This window comes from Agelaius tricolor, unplaced genomic scaffold (assembly GCF_023055355.1).
Source record: "Agelaius tricolor isolate 1412-34295 unplaced genomic scaffold, bAgeTri1.0.p SCAF_2, whole genome shotgun sequence".
Taxonomy (NCBI): Eukaryota; Metazoa; Chordata; class Aves; order Passeriformes; family Icteridae; genus Agelaius; species Agelaius tricolor.
The window spans coordinates 64,390,009-64,417,971 of NW_027269262.1; the positions used below are offsets into that span (position 1 = coordinate 64,390,009).

General features: G+C 39.0%; 1 protein-coding gene across 1 annotated transcript; it reads left to right on the forward strand.

The window, feature by feature from the left end:
* Positions 1-487: 487 nt before the first annotated feature.
* On the forward strand, positions 488-27,809 carry PI15 (peptidase inhibitor 15). Its single transcript, XM_071421244.1, has 6 exons — positions 488-1,231; positions 1,775-2,116; positions 17,344-17,462; positions 17,682-17,814; positions 17,979-18,094; positions 21,832-27,809. Exons 2-6 carry the CDS (start codon positions 1,844-1,846, stop codon positions 21,965-21,967), a joined length of 777 nt encoding a protein of 258 aa, XP_071277345.1. The 5' UTR covers positions 488-1,231; positions 1,775-1,843; the 3' UTR covers positions 21,968-27,809.
* Positions 27,810-27,963: the final 154 nt, after the last annotated feature.

Below are 27,963 nucleotides of genomic sequence, written 5' to 3' on the forward strand. Positions count from 1 at the left end.
GGAGAGCGTGAGTGTTGGCTTCCAGCCCTGTGCTCCAACTACTGGACTGCGCTTCCTTAATACTTAAATCCCATATTGCTTCTCTAACAGAGCTACTGAAACTTTTGAGCACTCGTAAGTTTTGATGTAACATCAAACCTGTTGTTGTGTCTCTCTCCTAGCTCCCTTAGGATGCCACAAACCGGTGTAATAGCATTTTTAAGTGCCTCATTTCACAGGCTGCCCCAGGTCGCCCAGCCCTGATGGGGCGGCAGCCTGACATTGTGTAGCTCCCAAACGCTGCCCCAGTACACAATTGCTGGCTGCTGCTGCTTCTCTGCTCGCTTTCGTCATGGCCTCAGTGTTATGCCCTCAGCTCTGCCGTGTGAGTGGCTGGACCATTCTGTGCTTAAAGAATTCCAGCTATAGGCTAGCTAATGGGAAACAGATGTCTCCCTGGCACTGCCGGGAGCTTTCGGTCCTGCCGCTCCCGTAGCTTCCCACTGGCAGACGTTCAGGTAACAGCTTTGGGACAGCCACGGCCGCCCGGAGCTCTGCCCGTGCCTCGGAGGGCAGAGGGCGAGGGAGGAGGAGAAGGGGTCGAGCGGAGGGGGCCCGGCCCTCAGGCAGCAGCCGTGCCGGCCATGGATGGAGCGGGGCCGCTCGCCCGGGCTGCCCGGCGGGGCCCGGGACACGGCGGTGCACGGTTCCGATTCCTGGGACCGGGACAACAAACTCAGGTTTGCAAACTCTGCGCTCCACGCTGCGCCGTGGGGGCTCGTGGAGCTGCGAGAAACAGCGCTTCCCGAGCCAGCATGATGCTTGGGAAATGAGGAAAAAAAATCAGCCGCGGAGGGAAAAAAAAAGGTAGGAAACGCCGAGTAGAGAGAGAGAGAGAGTCTTGCAGCCTCCCCTTTGTGCTGCATCAGGCGGGGGTGTGACCGAGTCCCCCCAGCACCCACCCTCCGGGTGCCACCCAATGGCTGCCGTGTGCTCGCACGGCCCCTCCCGCCCGCCCCGGCTGAGCGGGACCCGCCGCGACACTGCCCGCGCTGGCTCGCACAGGCTGAAACATATAAAGGCTGTCAGCAGCTCCTCTGGCCAGAGGCTTCACAACCAGCACGGTTTTGTTCTCTGGGGGGTTGTAATAAGAGACACTTCTTCACAAAGGTTCATATCATCACATAGGAGAGTGCTATATATACTGGGAGAACAATAGACTCTGTTCTTTTTTTCTTGGTATTATCCAGAGGTAAGCCATTCAGTTCCATAAGTTTGCTTTGCATGCAGTTTTATCAATGCTCGTTACACTTGGTGAACTTAAGATTTGAATGCAATTTCTAAGATGTCCTGCTTTCATGTTGTATGTGTTTTGTTTTGCCTACTGGTTTATCTCTGCCACATTGTGTCAAAACACTCCATGCCTATGGGGTAGGCATAGCCTAGGATGTATTTTTAATTTTTAGCAGAAAACATGATGTGAGGTTTCTTGCAGTCTCCCTATTTAAGATCTGTAGTGTGGTTTATGGACTGATTGGGTGTGATAGCACTGTCACTATTTCAGGAATACTACCAGCTCTGACCATGTACTTCAGAAGGATACTTCATCTGGTGTGTTGTAGTAAGACCATCATCACTTAATACAGTTATTGAAAATTGCTCACCAACACGTGTTCTGCCTGGTTTGTTTTTATGATTGAGCTGACAGAATGATTTTTCTGGTCACAGCCTGCTTGTTCACTGTCTTGCTACACAGATGTACAGAATCACATCTTTGGTATCTTCTCTTCTACAGATTTGCTTTCTGCTCCCGTGACTTAAAGCAGAGTACCTCTGTGGCCTATCTGTCTCCTTTGGCCCCAAAATGACAGTAATTGCTGCAATCAGTTGTTCTCTCTTATTTTCCATTCTCTGTGAAACAAGTGCATTAGTGTTACCCAACTCCACTGACCTATTCCTGTCAGACAATAATTTCACTGACATCAAGACAGCTTTGGCAGCTCATCTGGACTCTGCAAAAATTCCCAAAGCCAGGCGGAAGCGCTACATTTCCCAGAATGACATGATTGCCATTCTTGATTATCATAATCAAGTCAGAGGCAAAGTCTTCCCACCTGCTTCCAACATGGAATACATGGTAAGTGAACTGTTTATTTCAGAGTAAAACAAACTGTAAATCAGTGATCTGATTTTCTTAAACAAATTGTAATGGTTTAGTTAACTAAATAAATTTTTAAAAATCTATTATTGCTTACTAAAATGTTCTGTCCTTATGTTTTTCAACTGCATTAACTTCAGCAAGCAAAAGCTGAATACTGAACTCTGAACCTCTTACTTGCCCTGTTCAATTTTCATTTCCATGTGTAGTCCCAATGAAATAAGTGAAGTGGTGAGTTAACTGCTTGTTGGCCTGAAAATAGTGTGTGATCACATGCAACCCAAAGTGTTAAAGGTGCTGATCATTAGCCCCATAGTTTTTGTGGAGTACACTGAAAGTCATTGCCCCGATGTGGGCAAAAAGACACACAATGAACCTTTCTTATTTCACACATATTATGTATGGAAGCAATATGTAAGACTGTTTGCAAAGTAATTCATCTGTCTCCTCTTCATGTGTTTTTCTTACTGCATGTTTTCTGTGTTCACCTAATACCTTTATCTTTCCATCAAATGCAATGCTGCTTTTTAAGGTTTTTCTAGTATGTAGGATTTCAATGTGCTCAAAAAAAGTATGTGGCAGGCACATTTTCTCCTTATTGGAAAATACTTATAGAAAATTTCTGTCCCTGCAGGTATGGTAGAAGTTACACATTCTCTGTGATCTCACACTGCTTTAGCACTACTGGCTGAAGCAGTGTTTGCTACTTTGTGTTCCAACTTTGCATACATGCATAATGTCGGCTTCTAATATTAAACATAGGTTGTCCAATGATTTTTTTTACATTGTAATTGAGGTATTCACAGTGTTTTGAAAGTACAAACAAGTTGTGTCAGCACCATAATAAATGCTTAAAGACACAGTTTCTCATATGACAGCAGACAGTTAATAGGTTTGAGAAATAGGACACCATCAACTTGACATAAAAAGGGGATATCAGTAATAACAGCTCCTCCTTTGTAGCAGCTAATGACTAACAATTTGGACATGTTTCTATCACAGATGTTACCTAAATCTGGATTTATTTCGTCATATAATCTGTTCAGCATATCCCAGAAGCATCTCAGAATGCTGAGTGCTCTCAGAATATTGCAGGATGAAGACCATAGGCTGAGTTTGAAGTCTGGTTAAGTGGAAAGGTCAGAGACGGAAAAGCCAGTGGTCAGAAGTCAAGCTCAGTCATCACTTTCATTGCAGTGCTCTCCACTGATGTTTCCTTTGATTCTGTGTAAATAAACTTTGTTGTAATGTCTAAGGGAATGGCAGCCTACCATACCCTTCCTTGGCTTGTGTGTTTTAGAAATGTGCTCCTGCAGTTTGCTTAAGTGAAGCCAGCACCCTCTCCTATTCCCAAGGGTTTTGTAAGTGCCAGTGTTCTTAGCCTGTTCAGTAAGGAACCCTTGTAAATAGAAAGCAAGCTTCCCGGATTTTATTGAACTCATATACATAAAATGCCAAGATTTTATCTATATTGGTGGGTATTCTGCTGCAGCTTTGCTGCAACATAGATACAAAATTAAGATTGAAGTCATGCTCTTTACAGCTGTTCTTTTCCTGTTCTTTTCCTTGCCTTTCTTACTATTGCTTTTGCCAGTAGCAACCAGCCATAGGATGTACCTGTGTTCCTGGCAGCATCAGCCCCAACAGTAGCCTCAAGTGCAAGGACTGAAGGCTTTCTTTTACATTTGGTTTTCCAGTCTGAAAGTACTTTGTGACTTCATGCTGGAGAATTCAGATCAGCACCTCAAGCTATGTAGGTAATGAACCAGAGTGCAACTTGAGCTTGAATCCCCAAATGGCAGCCACCCCTCTGCCACCAATTCTCTTTTAAAATTGTCAAAGTTCTGTGTGCATCCCATACAAAGCAAAAACTGCTCAGTGAGCAGGATCACACATGGTGTGCTCTGCCATCTGCATTGTGGTCATGGCACCATCTGTGGGACTTCTTACCTCTCTGACTGCAGAAGGATTTTGGTAGGGAGGCCTGGGAAATGACAGGGTGCTGTAAGCCATACTGAGACTGGAAACACCATTATCAGTAACTGAGTTTGCTTTGTCCATTCTTTGGTCTCTGAATAATTTCAGTGTGTGGTGCAGCAGCTGTTGTGTCTTACAGGGATATGAAGTTGCTGCTGCTATATAAAAAAACATGTTATGTTTCTCAATACTTATTTTCATAAATAAGACAACAAACACATTATCATTAACAACAGACAACGTGCATTTGTGCTTGAAAGAACCTTACAGAGTGTGTGTTCCTTTCCTGAATATTATGGAAAAGTTCTGGAGTAGTGAAGAAAATGGCCTATCCCATTTTCCCTAACAATGACTAAAACGGATGTCACATGTTAGAGAGCTGGAATTGCTTACAGATGCAGTAGATTGTGGAAATCTTTTTAAGTGTGTTGAAACACAGAAAAACTAAGCAGTTTTGAAGCACTAGAAAAATATATTTTTTCATCTTGTCTATGTTCACTGTCATAGTAAATTGTGTTTTGTTTGTTTTTTCCTAATTCTTTTAGGAGCGGTTCTTCTCATTAATTACTGTATCATATTCTCACTTCTGTGCAGTTCCATTTGCTTTTATTTCCACCTCCCTGGTGGAAATAAAACCCCTTCAGGATTTGGTTGCATGGTTTGGTTCTTCTGATTCCAGTTCTCCACACCCAACCTTTTTTGGGGCTTTTCTACTTGACACATTCTGTTCTCTCCCTGATAGTGTCTGTTTTTCACATGTTCAGTGCAGTTACAGATACTTCAGACCCCTTGGGTGTTATTTTCTCTGCCCTTACTGTCTTGAAGGCTTATGTACTGTAGGACTTTGGATAAGAGGTCTTGAAGAACAGCTTTAAATGCACGTGGGTTAGGCAGGGGAAGTTCAGATAAGCAGTGCTGGGAAGTGTTCTAGTTCTCTTTGGAAGACATGGGTCTGAGTGTTGTTGCATGCAGCCCCCCATGAAAGCAGACAGCTGGGGAGGCATTGTATCAGTCCCCAGGGAAAGAAACTGGTGTGTCTTGTGCCAATTACACTTTGGTAAGTCTTTCTGTTGGGACATTGGCACCCAATGTGTTAGATTTTAAAGTAGTCTTCCTTTTGGTTCTGGTTGTGGAGGTACTGATGCCTTCAACTAGAAGTTTTTCTACAGGTACAAATCTAGGCAGCGTATATGTGAAAGAAAAGGAAAGAAAGCAAGAACTTCCAGGACTGTAATTCAGAATTAGTGAGTCTTTTTTTAAATTTGGACCTTTTTCTTCCTCATCCTGAGAAAGTCTTTGCTTGTGCTTTAAAAGCTGAGGGCATACCTGCAGAAAGAAAGATGACACCATACATCTGGCCTGACAAAGGGTGAAAATCATCTTGTCTTTACATATTTTTTGTGGAGAAAGCAGAAAGATTCCATAAAATTCATGATTCAGAAAAAGTGAGGTGTAGAGTTGCCAGCAGCTGTCTAGTGTGAAAAGTATGAACATCTGTAGTTCCACTGGAAGCATGTGAATGAAGAAATCCCTTTTTCTGAATGCTAATTCTGTATTATAGAGACCAGTGTTACCTTTCTGGAACATCTCAGCTACTTGGTAGGCCAGTAAATATTTTCAAGATATTGCAAACTGAAATTTGAGTCTCATAAAAAGTCTTTTAATGTGCATTGGCACTATCTTTAGGCTTCCAAAACATTCATTCATGAAATATCTGTTCCTATGAGGATCAGAAGTTATTTTTACCTACAGTCATTCCCACTTGAGGCCAGTTTCTTGAAAGTCTGTATGGTCTTTGTTGTATCCCATATCACTGTGTTTGTGCAAAAGCTGTTCAAGCAGGTGCTTATGTACAGACATGCTCTTTAAAGCTTTGCATGCAGAAGCAGTAACTTATATAAGTGGGCCTTGATGAGCACTGAGCACCATCCTCCATGGCATTCCCATGCAAAATGGTAAAATCTGTTTGATTTAAGAGTTCTCTAAGATGATCTGAATAAGTTGTTGAAGAGCCATAGCAAAGGCCAGTCATGAGTAGTTTCATTGCTGGCTCTGCAAGAATGAGTCCTGAGCCCGGTATGGATCAACATAGTTATTAGTGGACTGGCAGTAGCATGTCTGAATTATAATAGAGGGGGCAGGATTGCGTACTCAAAAAAATGTTTGTGGAATGCTGGCTGAAGATTTTAAGCGCAAGAAGTGCTCTAGAAAAACTCGAGCTTTCTTATGTACCAAAGATGTTCAGACAGAGTTTCAGTTCTTTTTTGTTCAGTAACTGCACTTTTATATTTGGGAAAGTCTGCCCCTGGTTAAATTTTGTCACTTTGACTCACTTTGTAGAACTCAAAGTAGTAAAAGATTTCCAGGCTAGCCTGAAATGAGTTAGTTTAGCTACCCAGGAGTTATTTCGTGTTTCTCATGAGCTGATGGCTCAGGAACTGGAAGAGAACAGAGAATTTCAGCATATTAATTTCTAGTTAATCCACATAAAAGACCATAATAGACTAAACAAAGGAAACGACCTATTGTTGTAGAAGAAAAGTAGTTGTGTTCAAAAAGAAGCTCCTGTAGTCCTGTGAAGGAGTCCACGTGTGTCATGCTGGAAATATGTACGTTCTGTGTGGCCCAGGAATGACTCTCTTTGCCAAGGTAATGTATTTGGATACTTCCTGTCCCAGAAAATTTGCAGGTAACTCCAAAGTCAGGTCAGAGAAGAAAGGTATAACCCAGTTAGTGCTCACAAATGCAGATAACTTCCTTATTATTTCACTTCTAAGTTTGAAAGTCTTGATAAAATTCTTTTGCTGTCAAGGTGATCTTGAAAATATTCTGTGAATATGCAGTAAGTGATAGGTAAGACAAAGTCAGAAAAACCCCAACAAACCTACTTCAAGTTTTCCAAAGTTCTGCTTAATACCAAAAGCCTTTTGTATGGACATGGAAAGAGTGAGTTAGGTTTTCTCTCCAATTCAATAGCATTTCTCATAAATAAACTTCTCAACCTGTTTACCTATTTTTTTTTTTTTTTACTGTTTTCATTGTGGTTTCTTACAGACCATTCTAAATCTTTAAGGACATTTTGTTCTTGAGTCATTTGCCCTGGCTTATTTACATGGTCCCACTGAAATCATACATGTCTGTGAGTAAGGATTGCAGGGCTAGTTCCTTCAAGATTTATGTCTAATGAGTTGGATGGAGTCTCTTAATCCATGTACTTTATCCCTGGCCTGTTGGAGGACTTCCTTCTGCATTACATACATATGGTTTTCATCTTGTCTACTCTTGAACACATATAGTGATGCTGTCTCAGTCACATTTCTTGGCAAATATTTTACCTTAAGAATAGAAATTATTTCCAAATGTCTAACTTAAATATTTCCCTCTAAAGCTCAGATAATTAATCTCTCTATGCATTTTTAAACTGCCAATAGAATTTCTGTCCTTTTTAATTTCAAAAAATTACCCTTTACATATTTACTGACAGTTTTCTTGGCATTAAGATGAAATTATCTTTCCTCAATTTGCATGTGCATGTCATTAAAATACTTCTGCATATTGGATCAAATTACAGTTGCACTCCATTTACAGTTCCTTAGTTAAATTAGTGAACAAGACCCTTGGATGTCAAAGAAGATTAGGCCCATCATTTTAACTGTGCATGTCTAACTGCCATAATGCAATGAAGAATTTACTGTAGACGTTACTGGCAGCATACTTTTCCATTCAGTAGCCCTGTTCTCTTAAATCCTGTATACATAGTGAAGTTTGAAATAAAGTAACTAGATGACAAGTCAGGGTGCAAAGTTCTTGATATGCTTTTCATCATGCTAGAGCACAAAATAAATGCAAGTGTAGTCCACCTCAGTCTTCAGGCAGATGAGAGCTCAAGATGCTTGGAGGTTCTCCAGTGTGGGCCTCCTGTCCCAGTCTGCCATGGCTTTTAGCTTGCTCTATGCTGGGAATTCACAAGTGAGGTAAGAACAAATGAGAAAGGGGTACAATGGTGGAATGTGTTCACTGGTTCCGGTTTCTGCCTCCCACCACTCGATTTTCTGTTTAGCCAATTAATGTCCCTTCTCCCTAGTGCTATAACCCAGCACCAGGAATATCTGGAGATCATAGGCAAATGAATTCTGGAATAGTGATCTCTCAGATAATTAAAATAATATGGAGGGAACTGATGTGGTTCACATGGTTACAGTTAATGGTGTCTGTCTGCATCACAGCTTGGAAAGGAAGCAGTTGTTGCACAGCAACAGCAACTCAGCCTTTTTCTGCAGTGGAGGCACCACATGGCAGCTGACAGAGAGAAAGCAGGAGTAAATGGAGCTTACTTTCTGCTGATTTTGGCATAATAGACTTACCTAGCTCTCTTTTGCCTCACAGGTGAGTTCAGCCGCTTACGTATTTCCTAGAGCACCACTGTCAGTAATGCAGCACTGAACTGCTTGGCTATCACTGACATGTAGGGTGTGGCCCATTTTTTCTGCAGTTTCATTGACAGAAAACTAGAAAAGCCTGTTCAGTCTCAGTAACTGGTGTTCATCTAGGGTCAAATCCAAGTGGATGTTACTGATAAGAAGTACAAAAGCCATTTGTTATGTTCAGAGTGAATGATAAAAGACCTTTTCAAGAGTTGAATGGAAAAGACCCTTCCTAGAAAGCACTCCTTGAAAAATCTGAAGAACTTCCCAAAAATGCTGTTGTTGATAAAATTTTGTGGAAAAGAGTGGCTGTGTTAAACTTGCTTTGGTACTAGAACTCTGTTCCAATTTTTATGGATAACAATTTTAAAACATCCATCTTGATGGTGTTTTAGAAAAGAATATTTACATTATTTAAATTTAGTATTAGCAGAAAGCCTTCTAGGAGTTTAAACAAACAAAAAACAACTTAGTAAAGTCTCAGATAGAAAAGCAGCCTGCCCAGGGGCCTTGGAATTCGACATTCCTTTATTATTAAATGTAGCACCTCTTGAACTTCTTGGCTAAAAACAGAGACAGGGCATTTTTCACAAGAATCTTGATCCAAAGTACACAATATTTTGTTTCATACATGAATGGAGATGATAGTAACCTTAAACCTCTCAACGTTTTTGTCCTCTTTCTCTACCTGAAAAGATATATAGTCTATCACAGGTCTGTGAAAATGTGTATCCTAGAGGCAGCAACAGATGGAAGCCCCAGGATAGCCCCTTGCTTGCTTTTTGTGCACAGAACCTTCAGCTCAGGCTCCTCCATGTATGAATGCATCTGCAAGTTCCCTGGGATGGGGTTTGAGGTCTATTTAAATGAAACTGAGATTTAACTGGCTTTGTGCATCTATCTATCTGTCAGTGATATCTGTTTATCTGTATCAAGAGAAAGAATCTTAAATTGAGCTTTCTTTTTCTGAGAATAAAGAACTATTGTTCTTATTCTTTGTTCTGCAAAAGAGGAAGCTTCTATGTGTTTTCTTTTAAGTCATGCTGTCATACCTTTCAGCTAGAGCTACTTAGAAAATAGTAAATATTTTCTTTGTGAATTTTTAAAGAAATTAAGAACATTTTTCCTTTTGATGGAAAGCTTCAGTGGTTAATAAAAAAGAAAAGCAGAATGTATATTTTTTTCCGGTATGTAAGAGAAATGAAACATCACAAAATAAATAAATTTTCATTCACATCTTGTGTTTCTAAGAAAATACAATTTGTTCTGATCATATTTAAAATGATAGAGGTCAGACACGCTCCTTTTCAGACTTCTGACCAATTGTCAGGGTGACACGGAGCTTGAGTTTGGTCCTTTTTGTTACCACTTCTAAGATAAGCTGTTGCCAATCAAAATAGTCCTTGCAGTAGGTTAGAAAAGCACTGAATATTTTAAGATATATAGCTGTGATATTTAACTTTTCCAAAAGCTAAACAAATAATAGCATATCAGAGAAGCTTATTGTTATTAAATCTGACAGCATACTAATTTTCTTTATTTCTTATTGTCTGAAAACCTGATGCCAAACATGAAAGGAAGTTCAAACAACATTTAGAAGAAAAAAAATTGACTAGTAACAGCGGTAAATCTACAAATTATAGCCCTTTGTGTTTGCACCATGTAGACACTCAGGAATATAAGCTTCTATGTAAAACACAGGCTTGAATTTTCATAAGAAAAGTATTTCTGGCAGTGAGATTTCTTGGGAATATGTCTGGTGATGCCTGGATTGAGCCAGACCTTCTACTATTGAGTCCTTCAGAAGTGTGACTCAGATGTTTGGAGGTTTGCATATATGAGAGTAAATTTGCTATAAAACATTGCACAGTTTTACTTTGAGTTGCAGTGGATTGTTGGACAAGTAGCTTGTTGTATTAAGCCTCCGTTTATTTGCAGAAGAATGACATATGTTGCTGTAATTCCCATCCAGATATTTTTTCTCTAGAGGGTAGACTGGAAATTTTCTGTGTAAACTTTTTAATTATTACCTAATGCACGTGAGAAAGTACCTGCATGTGTGGTAGGCACCAATTACAATATACATACAAAAGTTTCTAACAGGTGGCTGTTGAGATAAAAAAAACCAAAACATTCTTAGAGAGAGAGAGCCTAAAGTCCAAATGATCTCAGAGCCTAAATAAATATATAAGTTTTGCCACATCTCTGTGTAAGTTCCAATGAGCTCATATGTTTTCATCACACAGTATGTATTGAAAAAAGTGGGAGCAAGAAGATGAGACTCTGTCAGTCATTCTGCTGTGAAAGCATGCAGGCAGAAGGGCTGTTGGGTTGTTTTATTAAGCTTTCTGCCAGATTTGGGGTAGTGGACGTGGTGGGAGGTCCTACAGAAAGTTTCTAAACTTGAAAATGCTGCATGTCTGACCATATGAAAGAGAAGGGGAGCAGAGGACTCCTGTGTACCCTGTGCGCTGCTGTGGGATTTAACACGGGCGCCGCACGCGTGAGTGCGAGCGGTGCAAGGCTGAGTGACCCGTGAGGACAGGACCTGTGTGCTGGAGGGTAGCAGCCTACATCTGCTAATCCACTCTGGGACTTGCACAAGCAGCTGTGGAATGCAGCTGCACAGATGGACTGGACATGTTGGATTTCATCCCTTGGCTTCACAGTGTTTTTTATCACAAGAAGAAATTGCTTGAGTCAAGGTTTTCTTCTTTCTCAATTGCTGCCATTCTGGAAGTAAGAGCTTTTGATCTTCAGCTAGGCAAACAAAGAGAAGCAGGGGGTACTGGAGAGTAAAACAATATGTTTGAGGTGGAAAGGCTATTTTTTAACTGATTATTGCTAAAAGAAGGTCATACTGGCCGTCTTTCTGAGATGCCTGAGTCGCTGTAGATCTGTTTGTGTGAAATAATCTGAATATCACTAATATGAATCCACAGTAAACATATATAAATGAAAAACAAGATGCCAAGACTGGGAAAAAAATTGTCACTTTTTATTGCTTCAAAATGTAGCAGTGTTGCCATGCAGCCCCCTTCAAATTGCATATCCCAGTATTTCATTTGCCATCTCTTCATGTAGCTGCACTTGTGTAAAGAAGCTGTTGCAGAAGGGAGTGGTTAAAACAGTGAACTTCACCTGTTTGCTCTGGATCTGTGTTCACATCTCTACCCAGTGTTTGTCACTTCAGTTGTACAGTTGATGGCAGCCAGCTGTGGGTCTGGTCGCACCACAGCTGTCCTGGCACTATGGGCAGCAGCCCTGACTCAGGGAACTCCCAGGAAGGTAATGAGTGGCCAGGGTGGGTATGTTTTGCTTAAAGTACTTGTTTTACCATTGGGAAATATGCATAGTATTATCTTAGCTGATATGTCATTTAAAAAAAACCCACAACAAACAGACCAAACACGAACAGTGAGGCACTGAGGGCTGCTGCTGGTGTTTAATAGCCAGAACAATGCTCTGCTGAGGTTCTCTTGTGCTCTTTTGCAAGTTAGGAGGGCTTCCAGTTACTGGCAAAAAAAATGTGCTGGGAAAGATTAAAGATCATGATGGCAAAAGAAGAATTAAAACACAGGTTTGGATTGGTTGAGTGTTTTACAATGATCATTAGCACAGTCCTTAGGCTACCAGGTAAAAACATATCTTTATGGACTCCACAATTAGCCCACATCTTCTATCTCACAATCTGTCCACTTTGAGGGAAGGAGCACGGCTACTTACCAGATTTTTTTCATATTTTCTTTGTGACAATGAGGGCTGTAAATTTAAGTGGTTCTGTAAACATCCAGTTTACCCACAGATAACCACACAGAATGGGAACATAATAAATACAGTGTATGGTTGTGTATTCTGTTCCCTTTGCATTTAGATCACAAATTTTTGCTATCTGTTGCCATTAATAATAATTTCAGACTACTTGCAGAGATGAGGGGAAGTCATTGTCATTTGAGTGATTGGGTTTGTCTCCTAAGACATTTCTTGAGCAGAATGTCAAGAAAAAGTTGCTCCATTTAAATGATTGAGGACTACAATTCTGCCTGCAATGAAAATGAGCAGAAACATGTTTCTAAGTACAGGTTATAGTTAAAAATTGTTATGTACACAATTCCTCAAATTAAACCATAGGTATCAAAGTAGGAAGGGAACAGCCAATTATTTTTCAACAAATGTTGTGGACAGATCATTGGAATATTGTAGTTGTTTTGTTTCTTTTTCATCACCAGAATGTTTATTCAGCTTCACCATTGTTTTAATACATAAGAACATAGTTGTTCCAGGACCAAGACCTCCATTTCCAACCAAGCACAAAAGGACAACTTCACCCTTTTTACATGGAAATTATCTAACAACTGAGAAACAGCTATAGAAACAGCTATAAAAAAGCAACTGTGACCCACAATATTAAAAGGCTTTCCTTGGTGAAGGAAGCCCACTTTTTGGGTTTCAAGAAATTTCATTCAATATGAAAGAGACTTTATTTTACACTCTATTGCTTATTACACATTGTGGGGATTAAATATTTTACTATTCGTTTACAGAGGGAAACAAGCAAAATCTAGGATGAAATTCTGGCTCACTGGCAAAATTCCTGCTGACTTTATTAGTGCTAAGATTTTACTCTTAACTCTTAGCAATCACATGCTGTGTGAGTGCAGAGAACACTCCAGACCTGCCTCATGAAGTGGTCTCAGATGTTGAAACTCCCCATGTAGAAACAGTGTCCTGTTCCTTGAGATGTTGTTTGGAAGTGTTGTTTTGCAGGGAGCAGTACAGAGAGCACAGTCAGAGAGCTTTCTAGGAAAATAATCTTTGGCTCAAGAAAGAAAAATAAATTGGCCAAAGGATGTTCATTTCAAGTTGTTGGTGGCAGCGTGGTGACAGGCTTTAACTCTATTGTGGCTCAGTTAGACCCGGTTGAGAAGTGGGAAGGTTTCCATGCTGGACTAAATCAGTGATCTGGAGTTTGGGGGGCATCTTTATACTGGATAGAATGTGACTTCTTCCTCACTACTTGCAACCTAGCAAATGAAGATTAGCTGTCCCCAGGGAGTGGATGATCATATTTTGGCACTGGGAGTTTGCGTGATGAGCATTTCAGGATGAGTCACCTTCTTAGATCTTAACCCACTGAGTATGGAAATATTTTTCCTTTTTCTTTTTTGCAATTTTGTGTTCATGTCAGGCAGCTTTATCGGATGTGTTTAATAGGAGCACTGCATTGCCCATATTTCAGTTTGTAATTTTGTTTACCACTCAGTTTCTTTTAAATTCTTTGCTAATTAGCTTGAGCTTTTTAATTTCTCCTTGTACAGAAACTGTCCCTCTAACTTTCAAGTTACTTCAGTTTCTCTTTCTAGGATATATTTGCATTTCTTGGTATGCTATTTATCTATGTACACATAATGAAACCACATGGCTTTAAAATCAAAATGTCTTTGCTCTGTTCTCTTACATGCCCAAAACAGGGGGTCTGAACTCTGATAAAAGTTAGTACAACTGTGGACTCAGGATCAGACTTTTTTTGAAAGGGTGGACTAATGTCAGTCTTTTATAATAGTTTGGTTCACAATGAGATAATATTTTTCACTTTCAGCCTTTATTAATTCTTTGCCTTTTTATAGAAGCATAGAATGGTTTGGGTTGGACAGAATCTTAAAGATCATCCAGTTACAACCCTTCTGCCATGAGCAGGAGCTAGACTAGTTTGCTCACAGTTCCATCCAGCTTTGAACACTTCCAGGGATGGGGCATCTACAACTTCTCTGGGCAACCTGTTTCATTGCCTCACCAGCCTCACACCAAAGAATTTCTTCCTAATATCCAATCTAAACCTAGCCCCTTCAGCTTTAAGCCACACTCTCTTGTCCTATCACTTGACCCCAGTGCAATAGGTCTCTTTTCCAGAACCTTTTTGTAGGTTCATTTCAGGTGCTGAAAGACTCTATAAGATCTCCCTTATGTATTCTCTTCTACTGGTGATCATCTAGAGCTATTCCTAGAAGGACTGAGACCACTTTTTCATCAGAAAAAATGAAGTTAATAAGGAAGGTGAGGCAATCAACTTCTCCCATGAAACACAAGTGATTTACATAGTTGTGGGGGACTCTGTAGAGGCTTTTCACCAGCCTGCTAATAAAGGAATGGAGGAAATTTAAAGATTCTACTTATGCACCCCTCCCCCTTATCCCCTAGTCAGTAGTTATTTTCCTTCTCCTTGTTTCTATTTTTTTTATGTTTGCCAAAAATTTTATCTGTCCAGAGTGGGATCAAGACTGAATACATAATGGAAAGCAGAGTGCACTATACATGACAAACTCACAACATTTTAACTGAGTTAGAAACAACACCTCAAAACTTTACCAATTCAGTGTTGCAGATGATTCCTGATAACCAGAAATGAAGCTGAGGAGAAGAAAAAGTGAACTAGGAATGCCCTTGCTGTCCAAGGCAGGGACTGTACCTTGCTTAGAGAGTGTTAATAGTGAAAACCCAGTGAAGAAAATTCTTCACATTTTTTTCAAACACCTAACATGCTATTTTGCGAGGCAGTTCAGTACACAAAAATGTGCTGGGTGGAAGTCAGGGTGTTGGCGCTCTTTGTGTGAACACGGCGCACGTTTAGATTACTGTGGGAGTGCAGACAGGGCACTTGGGAGCAAGCACGCAAACCTCATGTTCAGCCTCCTGGCAGGAGCACTCGTGCCAGAAGTGTGATTAATCCCAGCAAAGGAGGGTGTTTATAGGGTGTCACAGTCCTGGCAGAGCAGCCCCTTATGGATGCACACCAGGCAGATGTGTTTGGACCCATGTGCTGGATCCGTGAGCTCCTCTGCTCCCCTGGGCCTGGGAAGGCTCCAAACACTGGCTGTGGCCCCAGCCTCTCAGGCACACTCCCCAGACAGTCTTTTATGTTTGTACCTACTCTTTAAGCCCTCTTTTTGGGACCACTGCTGTACCACAGGGGTTATAAAGGGGTTTTTATATATTGGCCACATGCAGCTAGTAAACTTAATGGCAGAGATACAAAGCAGAAGAAATGTCTATGCACAGTTTTCTTCACCTTGGGCCCTAGAGCATATCCTGGGTTTTGCATTTTTTTATCTCCAACTCCTCCAAGAAACACCCATAATTTTTCAGGGCTGAAGTCTAACAAAGTTAGACTTGAAGCCAGTTCCCTGGCTTGAAGAGTATTCCTGTTTAGCATGCTTCTTCTTAGCACTTCTGTCTTTTGTCCTAGCAATTTGATTTCGCTTCGTCCTGGAATTTTTCTGAGCAGGTGTAAAATAGGCCTTCTCTTCTTTATGCACCACCCATTTTACCATCCCTAAGGTGGGTCCACTTGAATGGAAAATGATTTCTTTTAAGGAGAATGTACTGGTCTCTATTGTGCTTCTTCCTCTTTAATTGAGGAGGTACCTTATCCACTTCATATTTGCAAAAGCTTGGTTCAATGGTCTAGCAATTTCATAACATTTACTAAATTTTGTCCTTCACACTGAGAGAAATTTCCCAAAGTATTAGAGTCAGGGCATGAATTATTGTCCTAGTCAATGACCCATCTTTTCACTCTTCAGGTTTGTGAAATTAAAACTGAATTCAGTGTTTAAAATTATTATTAGCTCATAATACAGAAAATATTTGTGATGTGGGCCACTTTATCTTTTGCTAAGTTAATTTCTGACTTTGCCTCTTATTTCATGCCTTAAGAGCATACTCTTTATTTCAAACCACTCAAGATATGTGAGTTTGTGTTTGTGTTTAAAAAGCACTGATGGTCTACGTAAACAATATTACCACATTCTGTTCTGCCTTTCTATTTGTAATTCACTACAACTATCCTGCACCTAAACACTCTAAGAAGGGTATTCCAAGTATACATGTAATTCCAGAATCTACAGCCTACTTGGGTATCCTTTAAACATTAAGATATGCTAAGATTTGTGTGCTCTTGTAATGTAACAGTGAGATATCTTTATCAGGAGTTCCAGTGGTGCTATAGTTTCTGTTGCCAGTATCTCCATTATTTCTGAGACAAACCTGTTTTGCTGTGGAGAAAACAGCAGAGTTACAAATCAAGCATGTAATTGAGCAGGCAAAGCATATAAAGGAGACAGTGTTTAAGTTCACTTGTCATGTTCCAAACATTGGAGAACTTAAGAAGTCAAGTTGTCTGTTCTTACAGAGCTGTTATCTTTTTTATATCAGGCAGTGAGCAATGCCAGTTCCTGTGCAGAATAAAGTAGTGAAATCTATACTCTACCTGGAAACTATCCATAGTCTTTGCCTTTGTGGAATCCCTTTCTTGACCTTATGACCTCAAATATGAAGAGCTGCCACATGCATTGGCTCTGGCTATAGATACTTCTGAGGTCCTCTTTCAAATGTGTTGGGGGTTTGTGGGGTATGTAATACCTATGCTGAATTGTTCTTCCTTGTGTTCTCTCCTTCACTTTCTATCTGAGTCCCAGCCAACATTTCACTCCTCTCCACACATGGATCTCATCAACATAGAAGGGAAAATGGTAGGAGAATGCCTGTTTGGTGAAGGGCTTTTCCAGAAAAAAAGAGAGATCAGAATACTTGGCTCTCTCTAATGATATGGGCAGGAATTCTGTCCAGCAATAAGGCAAATCCCACTGGATTCTGTACATGCTGCTCCACAGTTCTCTTCTTATTTCCTGATCTGATGTATCATGATAGTATATTTGTGAGTTAAGGTACTTGCTTCTTTTGTTCTAGCACTATGATCATTATATACTTTTTTTCTGTTTTACTGTTAAGGATACTTTATTTTGTCAGGTTTGGGATGAAACTCTTGCCAAATCTGCTGAGGCTTGGGCTGCTACTTGCATTTGGGACCATGGTCCTTCCTATCTTCTGAGATTTTTGGGCCAGAACCTGTCTGTAAGAACTGGAAGGTAAGAAGTTACCCTACAAAGCAATTATTTTGTCAGTATTTGAGCAATCCAGATCTTGGATAGATGCAAGTGTCATCCAGTATTCTACATCTATATCTGTAGAATACATCTCTATCTGCCAGTGTTCGTTTGGCTCAAGAATATAATTGCTTAATACTGTGACCCTGGTGATGTGAAGCAAAATCTAAAATGGCATGTTTTTCTTTCTTTTCTTTCCAGGTATCGATCTATTCTCCAGCTGGTAAAACCATGGTATGATGAGGTGAAAGATTATGCTTTCCCTTATCCTCAAGATTGCAACCCTAGGTGCCCGATGAGATGTTATGGACCCATGTGCACTCATTACACACAGGTTATATAAATTTCCTCTATTCAAAATCTCACGTCCAAAGCTAAACTTTCCTATGATGTATTTATACCCCCTCTCTCAAATAAATGTATGTGCGTATCTATAAATATATATATATGTATATTCCTTTTCAATTTGGACTTCACCAATAATAAATATTTATTCAGATGGTTTGGGCCACTTCCAATCGTATAGGCTGCGCAATCCACACATGCCACAATATGAACGTCTGGGGATCAGTTTGGCGGCGAGCTGTTTACTTGGTATGCAACTATGCCCCAAAGTGAGTTGCTCTCTTTTATTTTTGTTAATTTTTATATTTTGTGCACGTTTTGGTCCTCTCTTAGGACTGCTTACTCCTTTTTCGGCAGCATGGCCTCTCTTTGTGCTTTTTCTGTGGGCTGCTCTTTTGTTCAAGCTTTCCATGTGAACATATGGAAATGTATGTTATTGCTGTTATTATTATTATTATTATTATTATTATTATTATTATTATTATTATTATTATTATTATCTTCCTTCTTTGTGCTGACTTCACTTTACTTTGAATTCCTTACTTCTTCACTCTTTTATAGATAGGCATGGTGGACTAGACTTCCTCAGGTAAGCAATCCCACCGTAGATCAGGCTCTTGATTTACTGACAGGTGGGCCTTTGCAAACCTTATGAAATTCAGTAAGGCCAAACACACCTAGACTGGGTTAATCCAAGCACAGGTACAGGCTGGCTAGAGAACGAATTGATAAGAGCTCTAAGGAGGACTTGTGGGTGTTTGTAGATGAAAAGCTCAGTATGACTTATCAATATCAATATCATATTATCAATATGACTTATCAGGGCATTCATGCAGCCCAGAAACCCAACCACAGCCTGGGCTGCATCAAGAGAGGTGTGCCCAGCAGGTGATTCTTTTCCTCTACTTTGCTCTCCATCTGAAAAGCTGCATCCAATTCTGTCTTTGTTAGCACAAGAAATACATGGAGCTGTTTGAGTAGGTCCAGAGGAGAGCCGCCAAGTTGATCAGGGCTAGAATAGCTCATTTATGAAGGCAGGCTGAGAGAGTTGGGGCTGGAAAGGAGAAGGCTCCAGAGAGACCTTGTATCAACCTATTGGTACCTAAAGGGGCCTTACAAGAAAGCTGGAGAGGGACTTTTCACAAGGGCATGTAGTGATAGGACAAGAGGGAATGGCCTTAGTTTAAGGTGGGTAGGTTTGGATGAGACATTAGGAAGAAGTCCTTTGCTGTGAGGGTGGTGAGTCACTGGAACAGTTTACCCAGAGAGGTTGTGGACTCCCCATCCATGGAAGCATTCAACACCAGACAGGACGGGGTTCTGTGCACCCTGGTCTAGTGAGAGGTTCCCTTCCTGTGGCAATGGGTTTGGAACTCATTTGTCTGTAAGGTTCCTTCCAACCCAAACCATTTTGTAATTCATTCTTTGATGCATGTTGTTGCCCACAGGATGCCTTTGCTTATGACCATGCTAGCATTGCTTTCATATAAAGTTCATCAGCCTAAGCTCCATGTGTGCAAATCTATCTCATCTTGCCTTCCATATAAGGGTCTGTTAAAATACAGCTCACAGACACCCATAGGTGGCCATATATCCCATAACTTGCAGAGGTCGGTGTAAGGTTGAAATGCAGAAATTAATTTTCTACCAGCATTTTCTAAACATCATCCCAAGCTTGCCTTTGGGTGCAGAATGAGTCAGTACAGTGTGGCTCTGGGAGAGTTTCAATTTGCAGTCTGGTTTGCACCACTGTTGCAAAAGCTGCACAGACAGGGTAAGTGGCTGCTTGCTCTGACTGTGTATTGGGCAAAGACACAGTTCTGTATAGGAACCTGAGTATGATTAACTGAGCATGTTTTCCATAAAAATTCTTGGTGGCACAGGTCCATTTGTGGTAAAGAATATGCAAGAATATGTCATTACTGTAGCTGTTACATGAGTAAAAAGAATTTTTAAAGGTTTTGCAACTGAAAAAGAGATAGGATTTTGTAAGAAAATTTACTTGGGGAAAAAACCACCTTTGGAAATCAAGGAGATTTCTCTGTCCTTTTGTCTTTAATATTTACTGGAAAAGGATGGTAAGAAGTGAATGTGAGGAAACAAAGAATAGGCAGCAAAGACTCTATCTGACTTATAGCTCCACAACATGGACAAGATGAAATCAAAGATTCTAAGACAATTTTTTTATGTATCCTAATTTGAAAAAAAATAAAATTATAAGTTTTCTGGAATACTTACCTTGTTTTCATATATTGGAATAAAATGGATTTATATATTAGGCATTTTTGGAAACTAATTTAGTATTTGTGTATCAGCTAGCAATGAATTAATGACATTTTATATTTTCTAAATCTAAAAATCCCACAGCTTCTCAAACAGCTAACCAAAGCTTGAAGGTGCAACCTCTTTCTCTGTGTGTGATATTGAGCACACCTTTCAGTCACAGGAAGTGGAATCAGGATTTTCCCATCTACTTCTTGCAGGGTCACAAAAATTATATTGAGTGATCTTCACTGGATTAATTTTGTATTTCTAGATTTAATTGAGTTGAGGACATTGGGCTTAGGGTCCTTGGGCAGACACAGAAGTCTCTTTGCTACTCAATAAAGTCTGTGTCCTTCTGAGTAACCAGCACACCAGAAACTCCTCTAAAGAGGAAGGGAGTGAATATTACAGCCCCAATCTGAGTTACTAAGATTGGAATTTGGCAAAGATTTAGGATTTAGAACTCCAGTAATTTTCACTGATGCCATGCTGTAACATGGAAAAATATTTATGTTTCTGAAATGAGTGCAAACCCCCTTAAGTTAAGGAGGATGATTGCAGTTTAGAAAGGCCCCAGATTATCCAGCCGTCTCACCAAATCTGCCACGTGTTGCATAGAAAATGAAGCAGAAAGCAGTTTTGAGCAAACTCCGAATTTCCATATCTGTTATCAGACTAAATATATTTCCTGAGCACTTAGTCTGTTGTACTCATTTGGAAGAGAAGTAGGAATGAGCAAATTATTTGAGATTCCTATTTTCTTCCAAGGCACAACCCAGACTAAGGCTTTTGATCCAGTGTTACTGGCTGGGAGGTGGGGAATGACAAAATGTTTCATAAATAATTGCATTACTCACTGCTATTCCACATCACATGCAAACTAAAGGAAAGTTCTCTGCTCTGTGAGACATAACATTTAACTAAAAATCTAATTTTAACTTTCTGCCTACATCATGAGTGTTACATGATTCTCTGAAAGTCTGTGGTTCACATAAACCCCTTTAAGTCTGGATGTGTTTTTCAGATGTTCCTAGATGTTTCAGTTACCTCTTTTCATATGATCACTCTCCAGACTTTGTACCCCTTTATCCCTTGGGTCTATTGCACACCTCTATTTACTAAGCACTCTACTTCTCCTCTCATTTGCATCTGTGAGACCTCTGGAAATGCCCCAGTCCAGTTCCTTTTAATAGTTTTTTATTTTCCTTGTTCTCTAATCATGAATTCAGCCTCAGAGCTTCACAATGTGAATCTAGGTTGGTGCAACCTAAGAGTAAGATTTCACTCAGTTTGTTTATCCATCTTCCAAGCACAAGCTTTTAATAACTGCCAGAGAAAAACGTGCTCAAGGAAAACCTTGCACCATTTCTTATTTTGCTATTTTTCATATCTATAGATCCCCAGTAAAAAATACTCTGTCATGGGATCAGAGAACCAAAAATCACTTGGTTGTAGCAAAAACAAGAAGACTGGGACTTCACCACTGAGACTAAAGGAGTTGGAATGGATATTGCTAGCCTGGATTCACATGGTCATTTTCCTGCTCTTTCTTGGGAATTGCTAGATCAATGTTTATCAGTAGACTACAGCAATAAACTAATATCATGTTTTTAGTAACAGAGCATTTATGGGATATCAATGGAGACATTAACTTTAATCACTCAAAAAATGTATGGTTGATGATTTTTTTTTTCTTCCACTCTGAAATTATTAAGCATTCTATTTCATTTTGTTTTTTCAGGGGGAATTGGATTGGAGAAGCACCATATAAAGTTGGAGTTCCATGTTCAGCTTGTCCTCCAAGCTATGGAGGTTCTTGTATTGACAATCTTTGTTTCCCAGGAGTAACATCAAACTACTTATACTGGTTTAAATAAGTTAAGGTTAACATTATTTTAAAGAAAACCCACAGATGAGTAACAAGAACCTTGTGTATTGAATTTTGCACATATTATATATAGAGAGATATTGTAATAATACTCTGATATTTTCTTTTTGTATGCTTTTGTATAATTAGCTTTCAAAGTACAGTATAATTTGGTTTTATTACTTTGGGATTTAAGACTCACATTATCTCTTTCAGATTAACATTTTCATAAAGGAGAACAAACTCATTTTAATCTTAGCAAGTGTAGCTTCCTAAGGATTAGATTATAGGAAAAGTACACCAGAAGACAGAATATTACTTCCTTTTAAAAATAATAACTCTAGAAAGAGAAGGGCCATTGTTTAATACTGTGCTTTAAAAATGGAGTTTGACATGCTAAGGAATAAATTGTCCTCACACTCCCAATGGTTCCTCCTGTTTACACCTGTACTTTCACCTGCAATGTCAGTGGGACACTGAGCAGAGGAAAACATATGTGCAAGAGAAACTGCAGGATATTACCTACCTCATGCACAGCATCAATTCATTTATGGTGTTTCAAGAGCTCAGCACATGGCTGCTGCTATCACATGTCTGTGTGCAGACAGGAGCATTAAAGAGAATGAGGAACCACACTGACTAAGATACAGTGGCTGTTAACTCACATGCCTAAAGTCTTATCTAAAAAGAAGGCTACTTCACTGTAAAAATACTGGTATAACAGCACAGCTTGACTCTACCTTCCTGTGTTTGTGAACACAGTCATAGTTCTATAATGGTGCTTTGCAGGAGTATATTCATTCTTTTACAGGAAGAAATCTATTGCTACAAAGCAATATACATCCATACATGACATCAATAGTGGCTTTTACTCTATAGGTTTACTAGTATTTATGTTCTCCCTCTGACTGAAATTTAGTTGAGAATCAGGAGAGATCAGACCTAAAAACAGGTAGGAAGATTTCTAAATAAAAGACCTTAGGGATCTTTAAAATTTATGTAGATTTTTTACAAAAATTCCAAATTTCTAAAGCAATTGCCAGTGTCCATTAAAAATATATTGCACTGTTTACTGAAAATATCTGTGTGCATTATTAAAAACCAAATCTGCCAAAAACTTTCTGCCAAAACCTGAATGTCTTATGAGTGCCTAATAGAGACATTAAAACCAAAATATTATACAGATACTTTTCTTGAAAATCAGATTATTAAATGGAAGAGATCAAATATCTGCCACTGTTAGTAGGTCATTGAAATAGCCTTGAATTTTGGCTTTATGTTACAGGGCAGCATGTATTCCACTTTAAATATAAGTGTTTAGTCTACTTGCACTGCTACATTTAGATCTCTGAAATTTATGAACTTTGAAAAGCAATACTGAGTAGAGCAAGTGGAACAACAGAGGATAATTTCACTAGAGCTACATATGTATGTGTCTTTAAGCCACTAATTCAGTCTTTTTAGGGTATTTGAGATTGTCTGTCACCAGAATATGAAGTAACATGCTGGTGATATAAAAAGAAAGATGAGAATTTGAATTCTTCACATTAGTTATTCTTTTTGTCCAGCAGGATATCTGGGACAGGCTGTATAGGGTATGGAATGTAGCAGCCCCTCTCTATCTATCTGTACTCTGATCCCTCAGAGAAGGTCAGCAGCTGATCTGTGGCTCTTCAGATATTTCTGGTTAGTGACACTTCTGTATCTGACAGGACAAGAACTAGACAGGCATATTGCCTTTAGATGTGTCCATGTTGTAAAAGAATTACTCACTGTAATATTCTACTAACTTTTATCCTAACAGGTACAGTATAAACATTTTTCCTTTTGTTTTCAAAGGAGTTTGGACTTGAACAGTACTCAATCAGTCAAATACTTTGGCGGAGTAAAAGCCAGTCCTGTTTTGGGAGTGAAAGACAACCTCTTTGCATGATCTGTGTACACACTGAAGTAAATGAGTGAGACAAAACTACTTGGTGGGTGACTCGCCCCTCAGCCAGCACAGTTGTTGACAAAGATGCGGGTGAAAAATGCATTTTTGTTCTGCATAAGAAATCTTCTAGAGAGGTAAAGACAGAACAGTTAAAGCAGTGCATCTAGCCATTTTCAGTATTTTTATTTTTGAAATACAAATAGGAAGCAGAGCATAAGAAAAATTTCAGGTTAAGCCATGAAACCTACAGCAGTAGGTCTAACAATAAATGACTATGCACTTTGAAACTTGCAACTTGTATATTGTATGGTACACTTTCCAAACAGGACTAGACATTGTAAATTAATTTATAATTCTGTAATTCAGCTGAAATTACTATCACGGGTATATATGTTATGGTATCTGTTACTTTTTAAGTTGCTACAAATACCTTGATTTTGTGGAATATTTTGTTTTCTGTGAATATAGAAAACTTTGCTTTTAACAAACAGGTATGCAGGTTTTTTCACAACATCCCATAATGGTGCTAGGGATTAACTATTGTAATCACACTGTAATTGACAGCAGCAAAATATGATCTGGAAATAAGCTATTTCATACGAGCAGCTCCTGATAAAACCAGCCACAAGCACTCAAGCATTAGCTGAATATTTTTCATTTAACAGAGAGGTTTACAAATCTTCAGATATTTGATTGCCACATGAAATTTCCACTTTAAAGTGGAAGGCCTTTCTGTATTGACTATTTGAATTGCCCCAGTTTCTATTGTCTTTTTGCTCTTGGGCCAGGTAATGACAATGCCAGTAAAGCTCTATTTTGATTGCCAGTGCCAGTGCTTCCTGACTGACTACCTGACACCAAGTGCTGCTACAAAAAAAAGCACTGAAATATGCAGAAGACTTCAGATGTCTGTGGCAGCTCTAATGCATGCTGAGTTTGATGAATTCAAGGCCATGCTGAGGCAAACCACCTCCAGTTGCTATTCTGATGGCCTTGAAGTACTTATTTCTTCTCAGCAGAGGGGTGTGCCTTTAAAGACAGAGAAATTAGCTCAGACTTCTGTTCTAAATATAAAATTGTAAAAGTATGCACAAGCTAAAATAAGGCAAAAATTATTTTTTGTCAAAATACTGTGAGAGGTGTAAAAGTAAAAAATGGTATAACAAAATTGATATAATTAATTATTGAGTGCAGCTGTTTATAATAATATCTGCTTGTGACTTTTTTGCCTCATTTAAACATCTAAGGTGATGGGTAGCCATTGATACCTTTTGGTGCTAACCTCTGTGTTCTGGTGCTGAAGTTACAGATTATTTTTTGTGGAAATATTGCCATATACACTCCAGTGTTTGTGAGATCTTTTTCAGCTAAACATATAAATTGCCTCTAGGTCACATTTGCTTTCAGAGTTCCTTTTTATGGCTGTTTCAGGCTCTAATAAGAGTTTTATGTGCATCAGAGAAGAAAATGTATTCCAGTTCAAAACCAAAACAAACAGTACCCTCCCCTCCTCACAACAGGCAAGTGCTTGTGGAACAAATTATGGGGAGAGTAAGACCTCTGAGAGTCATGACTTCAGATTGATGCTGAGCAAGGTTTAGTGATTCCAGATCATCTCTCTGAAAAATAAATGACTTCAGAAAATCTGGGCTTGACCTTGCACACTTATCCTTGGGATCTATTCTTTGAGATCAATTTTTTTCCCTCTGAATTTGAGGTGAGTTTGATCACGTCTCAGAGGAAAACCAGAGGAGTTTCAATGTAACTTCTGCAGGATGGAGAATTGGACTCCATGAGAGCTTTGTGAACAGCAAAATTAGACTTCATATGCCATCCCCTATTAATACTGGGAAATACCATGGGGCTTGGAAAGAGGAACCCAGAGCAAAAGTACTGTGGCTGCCTGGAAAGAAACACATCTGTGTCTATATCCGTGTCTGTGTCTGTGGGCAGGTGGATAGGTGTATGACAGGTGGTAGATATATGTGTTTATACAACCTCCCTGAGGACCGGGTTGCAAGCATGGATGCCCTCTTGTGGTTGAGAATGCCTCTACTCATTACATAGGAATCCAAGAGGTTCTGGGATTTTTTTGAAAACAAACACAAATCTAAAGTTTTCGGCCTTGATTTTAGAGACACATGATTTTGTCTGTTTCCTTTGAGAAAAGAGGTGCAGTGCAGAACTCCACCATTTCTTAGTTTTATACGATTTGTAAGTACAGAATTCAATTACAGTTTTATTATCTGATGACTACCTAACATAGAGAGTTTTAGGAGTATGAGGTAAAACAGAGTTATTCAGATGCCAGAAGAATTTTTAGAAGTGTTAAGTCAGATATAGTTCTTAAAAACCAGGGTGTGGGAAGCCTTATTACTCAGATACTATACTATGATGATCCCCAGTAAAATTCTAAGGGCCCGAATTACTGTTGCAATATGCCCATTACTGCTAAGTTTTTAAGACACAGCTCTTGCTTTCCTGTTCTAGAATGAGATGGTCTTGGAATCCAAGCACAAAAAAAAAAGTTTTGTGGTGCTTTTTAAAACTGCAGAATTGAAAATTTGTATGCTCCAGTTCTCAGATCATACATAATTGGTCTGGTGGTCTCAAAGTGCACAAACCTTCTTGTTTAAATTTGCAAGAGGAATGTTGAAACTCTATCAATAGAAGCCTGAAATAGCCATAACCTTCTCCATCTGCTTTCTTTCAATAGAAAATTGTTGGAAAAATTAAGAAAAAATAGCAATTACCCATCTAATTAATTCAACAGATGGGCAACAGCGTATCTGGTTGATTCAAGAAATGATGAATGAGATTGGTTACCATTGGTAATTTCAATGCTTTCTTTCTGCTTAGCCTTCATTTCCCAACTCACCTTCAGGGCAGAGTTATTTTCTGTTAGAAAATAATTAAAAGGCAATGCATTTTAAAATTCACAGAAGTCAGTGGAACAGATAGAATGTTGAGTTCCCCTGAGTGTGATCTGTGAGAAATCCAGTACTGAAATGGTTGCAATTCATTATCTTCTTCTGCCAAAAGACAAAATTCAGAGTGGAAGAAGATTTTGGCATGTTATCATTGAGTAATAAGATTGTAAATTCTTTTAAATCCTTTAATAAATTCTTTAAAATTTACATGCACTTTCATATTGAAAGTGCGTATAAATTATACTTAGGGTTATTTTGGCCAGCAGGAAAGAGAGGGAATATCTCTGAGGTGATATGTTTAGCTCACAACAGCAGTTGTCATTCAAATCACTGGCTTTTCATCATGCTGCTAACTAACTACAGCTTCAATAGACCATCCTGTAAGTCAGGAAGTATCTTAGATGTGACATTTAAAGTAATAAAATTCTTCCTTAAGAGTGAATGGTAATGTTGGAATCAATAGCCCTTAGGAGTTAAACAGCTTTGTTTCATGTAGGGCACTCTAATGTAATTGAAATGGTGCTTAAAGGCAGCGTTCATTTAAGAAGCAAACCATCTACAGATGCTTTTTTCCATATGCAACAAGGACATATTTTTCTGAGGCTTAAAGATGCTGGGGATTGGAAAATAAATATATTTCTATGCTTTCTAATCTGAACCCTATGTAAAAAAAAGTGTTCAGTGTTGTAGAGTGAAATGCTCTTTCCTCCCCTCTCATTATATATTTTCATTCTTCTTGTTCAGGTTTTTTTGATAATTGTGTGGGTGGGGTTGTTTCTGGTTTTTTGGAGAAGAAACCTTGTTGTCTAACACGTGTTGCAGTGAACTTACCAATGTATCATTTCTTTTGTGTTGTCATATGACACTATATATATGTTATACCTGAGATATAAATCTGTATCCCTGTTTCAACTTCTAATGCTATGAAACTGTACATCATTTTGATCTATTTTGTAACATCTATGCATTTAAATAAATAAGTAAAATTATCAATTGTAAAATTATTAATATTTACAATTGACGTTCTTTTGAGACATCTTTTGTTGTTTCCTTTTTCCATTTGTACCCTGAAGAAGACAAGTTTTCAGGGAGACAGTAAAGGACAGATCTAAACTGAATTTTAATTCAGTTTTAATATATTTA

Coding starts and splice junctions, on each gene's coding strand:
- PI15 (XM_071421244.1), top strand. CDS start 1,844: ATGACAGTAATTGCTGCAATCAGTTGTTCTCTCTTATTTTCCATTCTC. Junction 17,463..17,681: donor CTGTCTGTAAGAACTGGAAG/GTAAGAAGTTAC, acceptor TTTTCTTTCCAG/GTATCGATCTATTCTCCAGC. Junction 18,095..21,831: donor GTATGCAACTATGCCCCAAA/GTGAGTTGCTCT, acceptor TTGTTTTTTCAG/GGGGAATTGGATTGGAGAAG.